Consider the following 12,928-nt stretch of genomic DNA (forward strand, 5'->3'; position numbering starts at 1 on the left):
TACTACTACTACACCCAGTCCTACTGCTACCACTGTTACTAAACCAGTTTTAACACTTTCAGAGTTAAATACCACTGTTGTTGGATTATACAGCTATCACATTAGTCAATACAAAACAGTAAGTCTTTGCTTTGAGCCATGAAATACAATAACACCTGCTGATTGTCTTGCATGCAGCAGAGAACTTGCACAGAACCACTGCATGTGATGCAGCAACACTTCCAACTCTTTATCTGAAGTAGTCTAAATAATTATATGAAGAATTGTGGCTAGTGTGCAAGTGGAGGGAATCTTGTCGTCCTTCAACCCCCAACACACACACACATGCACACACTTAGGCACACACACACACACACACATTCAGCCTGGCACCAACCGTAATAAAAACTATCCCCCTCCCCAAATAAACAGACTTATATGACGGAAAAAAGAAAGCTGAGGCAGAAATCAGAGCTGTGCCACAGGGTAACGGAAAAAGGGGGGGTGTGAAGATGTGAATTAAAAAAGAGCGAGTGAAGGAGGTGAGAACAGGAAGAATGAAAAAAACTGTCTAGGAAATGAAAATACAAAGGCAGAAGTGCAAGTGGTTCGCGTCAAACAATGTCATGATAGAGAGCGATGGAGGTGTGCAGGAGAATATGACAGCAGGCTTGATTCAATAGGCTACAAATATACCTGTGAGAGGGTGGAAGGAGTGATTCAAGTTTATCAGAAGAAGCAGATTGTTCAAAAGCAAACTTTGGATACTAACTACTGCTAAAATATGGGGTGAGTAATTTTCTAATGACATAGATAACAACTTTAACCCATATAAAACTGTTTTGTTTTTTTTTCTAATATTCCAAAGCATGTTAAACATCTCATGAATGAATAAATGAAACTATGTAGCACAGTACTGCTTTCTGTCAACTCCACACTTGACTTTGCCAAGCATGCTCTTTAGTTCTGAATACATTTCCTGCTGTCTGCAAGCGTCCGGAGTTCACTGTAAGTGTTCAGTTTTTACAGTTCTCACACATAAAATGGAAATATTACTGCTTGGTGGTCTGTGTTTGCTGTGAAAAAAAATGTAATGTTGAATCCTTAAAAAGCTTTTTTAGAGCTCATGAGAGGAGTTACTGTATCTCACTGACAGGTGGAATAAAGTAGTCCATATTAGGCAGCATTGTACTGAACACAGGAAGTGGTCAAAACATGAACCTTTTTGGCAGGAAGTAAAGATTTCCCACAGGCTACAAGACTTCGCAACAACAAGTAGACTGAAAACAACTCTGTCACAATGGCTCATAGAGTATGGAAATAAGTATATGCAGTACTGCTGCAAATGTACCTTTGTTTCCTATTTTCTCACCTTTTCTTATAAAATTATGCAGATTAATATGATACGAAGACTAAGTCTGGTTGCATATGAAATATCTTTTGCCAACCATGTATTTACATCCTCAGAGATACATTTACTCAAGCTCTGTACTTGAGTACAATTTTGAGGCATTTGAATTTTACTTGAGTACTTCAATTTCATGCTACTTTATACTTCTACTTCACTACATTTTAGAGAGAAATGTGTATTGTACTTATATTTATTTTGCAAGTTTAGTTACTTTGCATATTCAGATTTTACATTAAAAACATATGACAATTTTTTAAAAAGATCCTGCATTGTTACAGATTATGTTACTTTGGTATATTAAGTAAAATGAGCTAGAAATCTCCTGTTTATATATTAATGCATCAATGCTAATCATCAAATAATATGATATATAATAATTTAACACTGACAGGACCCCTCTATGAGTGATTTACATTTTACTGATAACACTTCCTGACTTCTATTTGAAATGCAAGATTTTGCTTGTGATGGAGCATTTTTACATTGTGTTATTACTGAAGTTAAGCATCTGAAAACCTCTTCCTGTACAGCTATTCTATGTCCAGACCACGACAAGTACAGTGCTATCAAGACTCCCATTAATCTATCTGATTGTGATAGATGAGACTGAGATTTTTTTTAAAACAAACACTCAGTGTTGAGTAGCGCTATTGAAATTCGAGTGTCAATATGTGTTGGTACCCACAGCAGTTTTTTCAATGCCAAACAAAAAAAGCCAATGTTAGAAAATGTTAACTGTTGTTGAAACACAAGCAGCCTCTAATTGCAGTACACAAATATTATAAAATCAAGAATTATCAATAGACAATATTTCTGCCATTTGAAACCTAACTTTTGTACCACCGTGGTATTGCGTAGGTTTTGATGTAAACAGAAGAACCAGGTAGTTGCAGTTTTTTACAATTGCTAACACATGTTTCTCAATACTGAGTTCTCTTTTTCTCTTCACACGGTTAGCACAGCAGAAGACAATGTTGTCTAAACTATGGATCTCTATTATTATTAATAATAATAACATAATAATAATATACATTTTATTTATTGAGTGCTTTTCAGGGTACTCAAAGACACTTTACAAGTTAGAATAATCAAAGAGAAACAACACACTAAAATCATATATCATAGACTAAAAACTAAAAATATATATCGTAGAAAACACACTAAAATCATATAACACATATCATTAATCACAAATTAAAAGCAGTTCTGAAAAGGTGAGCTTTTATAGGTGAAAAACCTAATATAACACTAAATCACTGTAAATTAGACTGCAATTTACTGCATTCTGCTATATTTACATCTAAAAAGACATAGAAAAAATGATGCCTAAACTTCTAACTGGGACATACAACACTGAGCGTCTAATGTCATTCCTTGATGACCTCTATGAAAGACTTGTGCAGGTGAGGAAAGAGGGCAGGTGAGGTGAATCCAGAACATTTTGTAATTGTGTGGGAAAATGTTGGATTTCAACATTCTCTTCCAGTCACAGAGTGGTTTACAGCCCGTTCAAGCATGCTGTCACTTTTCCTTCCACTTCACTCTCCATTCCATAACCCCACAGAAGAATTCTTCTCCTCATGGAGGATGTCTGAACTTATCTGCAATAAGATTCTTTCCCAGGTGTATTGCAGTTGTGATGTCAATGAGAACTTGTGGCCAAATACAGAAGACAGGGTTGACTAGCACTGTTGCATTTCTATATTTGCAGCTATCCTTTACATATATAGCATTGTAAACACACATGTATATATATTGAATATGTATAGTTTTGTATTGCATTACTAGAGTTACTCTAGTTTCATTTTGTGCACTTGAAATTACTCAATGCAAAAATTGCAAACAAAAAAAAGCCTATTGAAGAATTTTTCGGATTCATTTCTGTTGATATATACTGTAAAGTTGCACCGTCCATGCAATAAAGAAGTACCATACTTTGCAGCTGTAAAAACTATGGAATAAAATTAGGGCCATATGTATTGTAACTGTATATCACCATATCTGAATGTGTGACAATATTTTTTATGAATACGTTCAGACGTGTAAAAACATTTGATCAAATGAATTCAAATGTTTGAATGTGTTAAAAAAATATCTGAACAAACAGATTTAATTTTTGAATCCATAAGGAGATCTGGAGCTGTGCATGACATTTTGTGAACAAATTAATTTCCAATGTGTGAACACATTAAGAAGATTTGCACAAAGGTTTGCAATTATACATCAGGTTTGCAGTTGCACTTCTATTTGTTTGTGACTAAAAAAAACAACAATTTAACATAACGATGACTGGTGATAGATTGCTTGATAACTAGTCATTTAAGTTACTTTTTACTAAAATAAGTCCACATTTACCTACAAATATGTGCAGAATTAAACAGTGGCTCCTAACATTACTGTTTTTTAAAATATCCATGTTGCTTGTCCTACACCTACAAACAGGACAAGGTCCATTTTAAATTGTGTGTTTTTATATGGGGGTTGGACATGAGTGTTGTTAAGTTCAGAGACTGTTCATTTGGGGCGTGCTTTCAGCGCCTTCAGCGGCTATTCAGGTGAAAGCATCAAATGTGGGACAAAATTATTTGTACTCGTAGGTTTTATTTGTACTCTCAGATTTGATTCTTAGCTATAAACTTGGGATTCACACGTACAATTGAGTTCTACGTGAACTTTTTTCATTCACAAACAGATAGATGTGTAACTGCAAACCTGATATGTAATGGCAAACCTTTTTTGTAACTGCAAACCTTTGTGCAAATCTTCTTTATGCACACTCACACATTGGAAATTATTTGTGTAAATCCTTTTCATCTGCCACAGATCTCCTTACACATTCAAAAATGAATTCTATTTGTTCTGATATTTTTTACACATTCACACATTTGAATGTATTCGTACAAAATGTTTCAGATATGGTGATAGACAGCAACAATACTTATTACCCTATTTTATTCCATACAAAAACCTGAACTCTATGGGAAATACAGTGCAGAAACACAGCAGCAGTAAACACTGCACCAAAACTAGGAACAAAACATGAATACTCATGATAACCACTTTAGAGCCAGGTGTATGCAGCATGACATATCAAGTTACACACTTCTTTTATTGCTCTCATTTTTTGCGTACCCCGTATCTTATCTTTTCTTCCACCATCCTTTTCTCTATCCGACCCTATACCCTCTCCCTCCAACAGTGAGTCCAGTATCTGCCAGGTGAGGGCGACAGTCATGCTGTATGATGACGCCACGAAGCGCTGGGTGCCAGCGGGATCTGACAGTCCTTCCATCAGCCGTGTCCAGATCTATCACAACCCTGGGGCCAACAGCTTCAGAGTGGTGGGCCGCAAACTGCAGGCTGACCAGCAGGTACAGAACAACATGCATACACACATGCACGCACACACGAATACAGCCCAATAGATAATCACCCTCATGTGTCCTGGTTGTGTACATATAGTGCAATCTCTCTGGTTAAAGGTCACATAACACCAACCTCTGTAAATATTCAGTTCACCTGTAATTCACTTCCCTAAAACATCTGAATGATGAACTCAACAATGCACTTTGGCAGTATAGCTATTGTTTCTGCAAATTCATCAGTCAGATTTCAAGTTTGTTGAGTTCTGACCAAGAGGGACCCATTTTTGGTGCATTACCTTCTGTAAGATTATAAACTTTAAGCATAGTAATCTCTTAAACTGTTGGACAATTGAAGAAATTTTGTCACACGTAACTTTTGCTATGAGCTGATCATTTCCAGCTATTAGTTTACAATGTAGCAGCTATTCCACAGAAATAAGTGAGAAAAATCACAGCTTGTTCCAACTCTTTGAAAATGTCCTGTTTATTATTGCTGAGTGAGACCATCTTGGCTTCTTGCTTCTTCATCTCACTTGTGCTTTTGATGGTGATTTGCTTTTTATAATCACATGCATACAGTATACTTCTTCAAAGAGGGGAAAGATGATTCTCTGTGCTCCTTTTGAACAATACAGGATCATCACCATCTAGTGTATTTCTGTTGCACTGTATTCTTTTCAAACACATACAGACATATTATATACACCTTATGTACAGCAGCATCAAACAGCTCACCTCTGGCCTGTCTGACTTTTGCATTGAATGGTATTACGACACTGTAAGCTATTTGAGTCTCAAATTCTCAATCCAATCATTATCATGCACTTCCTGTTAATGCCAGGTGGTGATCAACTGTCCCATTATCAAAGGGATGAAGTATAACCAAGCCACAGCAAACTTCCACCAGTGGCGGGACCCCAGACAGGTGTGGGGGCTGAACTTTGGCAGTAAGGAGGACGCTGCACTTTTTGCCAACACCATGATGCATGCTTTAGAGACTCTCAATGCAGGGCCGGGCACAGGTAAACACAGTAATGCAGGAGAACACATTAGATCCAAGTCCAGTAACGTGTGAAGCATGTCTGTTCTTTTTATGCTATAATCTTTGTAAAGTGTCACAGTGTCATCAGAGGATTTTGCAGTTGCTTTACTTGTAACTATGGTCCCTTTACATTCATGAATTTGATTGTTATAATATAGATGGCAATGACATATGTTTTAAAGATGAATTCAGTATACAGTAGCATGTAGAGTGATGTGGTGCTCAATAAAAAAGCATTTTAACTACTATCTCCAGTTGGTGACAAAGTTACATATTTCAACAATCATTGTAGATCATCATTCTAAAATTGTTTGCATCAAAAGTACTTATTTATTTAGAAAACATCTATTACATAGTATACTATGAATGTATGCTGTTAAAATGAATGTGAGAAGTTAAGTTGGGTTTTCTCTCTACTACAACCCTGCTTGCATCTACTGTTTTCTTATTCTTTAAATATGCTGGATGCAGAGGAACACAGTTGTCAATTACACATGACATTACACATCATTTGATTTTTTTTTTTTTTTTTTTTTTTTTTGCTCAGGCTCGGCTCAGAATGGACCCTCAGCACAGGAACTGGAAGAGCAGAAAAGGTACCGTTAATTATATAAATGATACTAAAGCTGCAACTAATGACTATTTTCATTATTGATTAATCTGCCAACTATTTGTCAATTAATTATTTAGTCCATAAAATATTAGAGAATAGAGAAAAATAAAAACAGTTTCACAAATACACTGACGTCTTCAAATCGCTTGTTTTGTCTGTCCAACAGTCCAAAATTCAAAAATATTAATTCAACAGTGTTATAATACTGACAATAGCAACTAATGCTCACATTTAAGAAGCTGAAACCAGTGTGTACTTGGCCTTTATTCATCACCAACAACAGTGAGTCATAAATTCATCACCATCAATTAATTGACTAATCCTTCCAGCACATAATAATACTGTTACACATCTAACTCAGCTGTGGAAAAATTCAAACATAAATAGAAACCAGCTTTCAAAAGCTGCTAGGTCTTCACCACCAGCAGCTTCCACACATCACATACCCCTATACATCTAAATTCTAAATTATCTGTTGATGTCCGTCCAGGCTGGAGCGTCAGAGGCAGGAACAGCAGGAGAGAGAGCGTCTAGAGAGAGAGAGGCAGGCCTCAGCTGCTGCATCTGCCCCTCCTGCTCCTCCTGCCCCACCAGCCGCTCCACCAGCCCCACCCGCTCCACCAGCACCCCCACCACCTCCCGGTCCACCCCCTTCCTCAGGATCATGCCCACCGGCACCTCCACCACCTCCTCCTGGGGGCATGGCCCCACCTGCACCACCCCCGCCCTCTGCTGGGGGAGGAGGAGGTGGTGGAGGGGCAAATGACCTGGCTGCAGCTCTAGCAGGAGCCAAACTGCGTAAAACACCTAAGGTAAGATTGATATATGCTTTTTCTCCTTTGTGTACTTGACTAACATTATTACCCTGATGCACATATGCTCTGCTGTATAAGACTGTATAAAAAGATAAACAGTAGCTTGGGACACAAATGATAGTTGATTTTGGTGTCCATGTTCTCATCAGTGACAGACTGAATAAGCTGATCAGTAGACCAAAATTCTCTTGAACATAGTGACTGGAGCTAACTGTGTTTTTGTGTATCCAGGATGAGGGAGGAGCAGCAGCCCCAGCCCCCAAACCAGCATCCTCATCTGGTGGAGGTGGAGGAGGCGGCGGTTTAATGGGAGAAATGAGTGCCATCCTTGCAAGGAGGTAAGTTATTACTTAAGAGACATATAAGACAGATATGTCTGTGATGATCTGATATTGGGGACTTCTGAACAACTGTAATACAACAATTTTAAATAGGAGGAAAGCTGCTGATAAGCCTGCTGCAAAAAACGAAGAACCTCGCAGTGTAAGTCTCCTGTTTAATGATTTTGGGATTTGTAGTGTTTGTAGAATGAGCAGTACAATTTAAGATATGGGCAGATGATAACTCTGGTATGTCTGTACTTGACTACAGGAAGATTCTGACTCCCCAGTAACAAAATCCTCAGGACCAAGTGGTGAGTAATGTCGTTTTCACTCCTCCTAAAGGACTATAATAGAGTCAAATAAACTGATTTCGCTGTACCTTCTCATTGTCGCTCTACATAATACTGTGAAAAATACATTTCATTGTCACAGGAAAATAAAATGTACTACTTTGTTATGGCAGCGAGGGTAGTGTATAGTATACAGTGTACATTTATTCATCAAGAATCACAAAGTTGACTTAATTTCAGAACAATATATACCTCATATACCACCATATCTTCTTTCTGTTCAGCACAACATAGCATTGTACTGTATGAAGGCTAAAACAGACAGACACTACAAACACATTTATTTTATCTTATGGCCACGTACTGTAATAATACATAGAATCATATTTCACCAGAAATCAATGAAAAGCCCTGGGAAAAATCTGCCACCATACCAAGGTAAGAGCCTGATCCATCAAGCTTTCTCTATCCATGAACATTAAATTATGTTCCACAGACATGTATTTGGTGTAATTAACAATCTCACTGAGCCGTCCATACAAATTCACAAACCCAATCAGCATCTTGCCTTAAAGGATCTGCATGTTTTTGCAATAGGCCCAAACCAACCCTAACCAACAGTCAAAGGGACTCCAGCTCAAGTCTCAGCTCCTGCTCCTCTCCCTCCTCTAACACGGCCACTACCCCAGTGTCCAGGTACCAGTCCACCTCTGTCCCCGTCCATCCATCCTGCTGCTCTGCAGCTGCTGTTGTATTTTCTCCCCAGGATGCTACTTCTGCACTGCAGTGCACTCTGCTTTTTATGCTACCTACAGTATGACCAGTGAGGTGAGCACTGCACCGGTATCACTGCTGTTTTCGGCACTGGAATGCTGCTTGTAAACGACTCACTATAGCAAATGGAGCACTTGACATTTGGTGGTTTCTCTCTGAGGCTATAATTATAGCATGAGACAGTGCTGCTGTGTAGTCTACCTCTTTGTCTCACTCAAATACCTGCTGAAACTAGGTAGCTATGCTGCTTTTCTTGGCCACCTCTCCCTTCCCACTTGATCTCAAGGAGTCTGTGTTGGCTGAGGTTAAACATTGATCTTTCTATTTTAGGATGAAGGTGGTGAAAAAGAACTCAGATGGTGCAGGAAGTGATGTAGTTGATATGGAACGAATCAAACAGGTTGGTTCCTCCATCTCTAGTTGAACATATAACAATATTCTGCAACTCATCTAAAGTAAAGTAAAGCTCTGTGGTGTGATGTTTTCAAAGCAAAACGTTATAATTCGTCAGAAACCACATCATATCCTGTGCCACACAGGAAATGATGTAGCTTTTGTTTAGAAATCATAAAACCAATGTTATGTTGTAAGGTTCTGCTTGTCTTTCTCAATCCACCATCTGCAAGCACCACTGAGTTAAAATGCAGTTGCAAAGTCTGACCTTCTGTCCAAGTTATATAGAGCTGCAGAGTTGTAAGGATGACCACTGAAATACAGTAATAATCGGCTTTAAATATGATGTAAGATTTGAACTTTTTAATTCCAAAGTCTTACATTGCATGTTTCCCTTTCTCTCTCTCTCTCTCTCTCTCTCTCACTTACTGTGTGTGTGTGTGTTTGAAGGAAATTCTTGAAGAAGTGAAAAACGAGCTTCACAAAGTGAAGGAGGAGATAATTGCAGGTAAATTCAACTTGTACACAATGTGTTGTCATTAGATTAAGTAATGAAAATAGATTGTGCATATATGAAATATATGAAATAATTATTTTGTGTTATATCTGTATATTATCCTGCTTTTCTCTACCAGCACTGGTCCAGGAGCTACAAAATGCTCAGCTCAAGTGTGAAACATCCTGAAAGACTGAAGAATGGATCGAGAGAATATGAACGTTTTATGATACAATGCTCAGGCAATTTACATATTTTTTAGCCAACAGAAATTATTTGATATTTTAACAAAATGCAAAATATAGCTTAATACATTTGTATGTATTTATCATTGTGTCTTCTTTAAATATTCCTGCGGTACTTGATTTTGAAGGCACCAATATTGATACTTGAGTTACCCAAATCTGGTAACAATATCATCATTCTTTTTTTTTTCATGAACAAAGAAAATATGCAAATATTTCCATAAGCATGCCTTAAACTGTAATCATCTTCAGGTTGAGTGCAACATCCTACTGTCTCCCTACTGTCCTTTTTCCTTTTTGGCACCTACAAGGGTGGTAGACATGATAACAAAAATATACAACACAAAAAACTGCAATAACATATAATACCCCACAATAAATACATGTGAAGCTTTTAATGCGCTATTTAACTCAAAATAACTGCAACACAGTGGACGAATACATCACCACAAACTAAGGCTTCAAAATGTAAGAAATTAATTAACACTCTGACACAAAAACGGAAAAAAAAATTAAAATACTTGTATGTGAAACATGAATATAGTTTCTCAGATTTCCATGATCATACCGCAAGACACATATTCTTGAAAAAAGGCTGAAATTAAACTATCGAGATAAATGTCTACAACTATTGAAATGTTATGAAAGCGAGGCTAACAGGCATACCAGTTATAGTTCAGGTGAGGTTACACACCAGAAAGACCAACAGCTCCGGCTTTTCCCCCTTCCCCTAAAAATAAGCCATTAAAAGTAAAAGTCTTGCATTAAAAACTTCACTTAAATATAGTGCAGAAGTATTGTCAGCAAAATAAAAGTAATGCATAATGGCACCTTTCAGAGTGTTATATGATTGGATATGATTATTGATGCATTAATGTGTAAGCAGCATTCTTAGTGTAGTTGAGGTATTCAACTGGGTAGTTTAATTTATAACAATGCATCATATTTTATTTGTTGATCATATGTTTTATATGTAAAATTTGAATTCACAAAGTAACACAGCTGTCAGAAAAATGTAGTGGAGTAACATCCTCCTTTGAACAGTAGTGAGATGTAAGTAAAATGAGTATAAAATAGAAATACTCAAAGTACTAGTACCTCAGACTGGTATGTCTGAGATTGCCTTGGGGCTGGTCCAGATGAATCATTTTCACAAACCACATAATACACTTTTATTTTAAGCATTTATTTGGTCCAAAATTCCAAAGGTCTTTTGCCAAGCTGGTGCATTTGAAGTAATAAGAGAACTATGTAATAACTATTTTGTTGTTTATTACTGAACCAATAAATGTCTGGCCAGCCTGTCAGCTGGGGTAGCTGGGATATTGTGAACAGCTTGCAATGGTGCCTCTCGTTGTTGTGTTAAGAGTGTAGATATCTTTTGTGAAGAAACTAGAAAGAAGTATTCAATCATTGACTGTGCTTCTCATTGCTGTCAGTTAAGTGTGTTCATATCTATTGCTGTGAAGTTAGTATGAGGCACTCATTTACTACCTGGGGACCGGGCCAGGGGCCTGTTTCAAAACTCTGAGTCTAAGCCTGAGTTGATTAACCCTGAGATGGGAAACTCAGAGTTTTTGGTTCCAGAACAGCTGATCAGAGTCAGTTCAATCAACTCTTAGTATATTCACTATGAGTTAAGCGTGTTCGGGATGAATGAAAAAAGCCATCATTAATGGAGCTCTGATACTACGAGTCACCATGGCAACAGGTCATTAAAAGGCAGAGCCTCCATTTTAATCTTGTGGATGTAGAGATATGAATGTATGTGTGTGTGGATGGTGCACATTTATCATTAAAAAAAGAGCCTGTGTCAGAGTGGGAAAAGTGTCAATAAGTTTACACAATAAAGTTTTATTCAGTGTTGTCCATTAATCCATCATTTACCGGACTTACATTTCCTTAATGATGATAAAGTGGAATCTGACTGTGTATCAGGCTGCAGCTACATTACATTTGAAATATATTTGTTTAGCTTTAATCTGACGGACAAAACACAGGAAGCAGCAACTGAAGATGAAAAATATAGTTAAAGATTTAAAACATATATAGTTCAAAAACATAGAGACATGACTGTAAGCTCACAGTCTGGTCCAGTAATAATGTGTTTGGTGATTTGCACTTTAAAAGGTGTCAAGGTTAAAATACAGAATATTTTAGATTTTTAGATCTATTTGTATCTTGGCTCAACAGCATTCAGTGACTTTATTTCAGCTGCTTCAACAAATGTAGTAAATTCAAACATTGTCACTGAAATGCTGTTAAAACACGTTAAGACTATGCTCCCTATTTTAAAATCTCACTTTCAAACTACATTCTACAGCTGCACTCACTCAGCATATTAACATATAATCTACAGTATTATAGGAACAATGTTGCATCAGTGCGACCAATCACGTCATGACTAATAGAGATAATTATTCATTGATCCCACTAAAGCTTCATACTAATTTTCTTACATTTAAACTGAGTTCTGTTTAAGTCAGCTCTCTTTCTGGAACTGGAAACCCAAAGTTTCCTTCATCTCAGGGTGAACAAACTCAGAGTTTTCACTCAGCCCACTTTCCGAAACTGCGGCTGCGGGTGTAGTTCTGCTGACAACTGATTGCACAGACACATTCAGTCTTCCTTTGTTAGTTTCATTAGTAGCAGGGCTGCTATTCTTATTGTGCATATGTTTTTTCAGTCCACTAAAGATTAGGTCTAGACAATGAAGTTTTATTTTCAATTTTGTTTCCTTGTGTTAGTTAGTTTTAGCTCAAGTTTAGGCGCCCTCTTTTGGATATTTGTTTTTTGGTTTGAACAGCATCCACAGGCCCTTCTTTGGTAGTTTGCCTCTTGTGTTTGTGTATTATTGAAACTATCTAATTTCTTGTTAATAAATACCTCTATCTTGCCAAAAACACCTGTTTTTATGTTGTATGTTTCCCCTAACAAGCTGGGTTGTAACATTTATGTAAAAAATAAAGAATATTTCAGATTTGTAACAGCCAGGTGACGTAGGCTATGAGAAGTAGATAGAACAATTTTTTATGGAGTGAAATTTAGTGGAATATTCTAGTGCGTTTGCCTTTGAAACGGTGTGAAAACACTAATGGAGTAAGAAAATCTGCAAATAACACCCTGCCTTTTGCAAAATACACCTGCTTCTTGTAAAAAATATTGGTAGCCTCTTTCAAATA

General features: G+C 37.2%; 1 protein-coding gene across 1 annotated transcript; it reads left to right on the forward strand.

Annotated features, from left to right (window-relative positions):
• The first annotated feature begins 549 nt into the window (after positions 1-549).
• Positions 550-11,394, forward strand: LOC137195118 (vasodilator-stimulated phosphoprotein-like). Its single transcript, XM_067607199.1, has 13 exons — positions 550-768; positions 4,590-4,761; positions 5,597-5,777; positions 6,345-6,393; positions 6,901-7,222; positions 7,457-7,563; positions 7,660-7,708; positions 7,817-7,859; positions 8,234-8,276; positions 8,436-8,534; positions 8,943-9,012; positions 9,456-9,513; positions 9,641-11,394. The coding sequence occupies exons 1-13, from the start codon at positions 764-766 to the stop codon at positions 9,688-9,690; spliced, it is 1,248 nt and encodes a 415-aa protein (XP_067463300.1). The 5' UTR covers positions 550-763; the 3' UTR covers positions 9,691-11,394.
• The last annotated feature ends 1,534 nt before the right edge of the window (positions 11,395-12,928 follow it).

Source organism: Thunnus thynnus, chromosome 13 (assembly GCF_963924715.1).
Source record: "Thunnus thynnus chromosome 13, fThuThy2.1, whole genome shotgun sequence".
Classification (NCBI taxonomy): Eukaryota; Metazoa; Chordata; class Actinopteri; order Scombriformes; family Scombridae; genus Thunnus; species Thunnus thynnus.

Bases quoted from the DNA above. Each gene is read 5' to 3' on its own strand.
- LOC137195118 (XM_067607199.1), top strand. The intron at 4,762-5,596 runs GTACAGAACAAC...TGTTAATGCCAG, and splicing joins AACTGCAGGCTGACCAGCAG to GTGGTGATCAACTGTCCCAT. The intron at 8,277-8,435 runs GTAAGAGCCTGA...TTTTTGCAATAG, and splicing joins AAATCTGCCACCATACCAAG to GCCCAAACCAACCCTAACCA.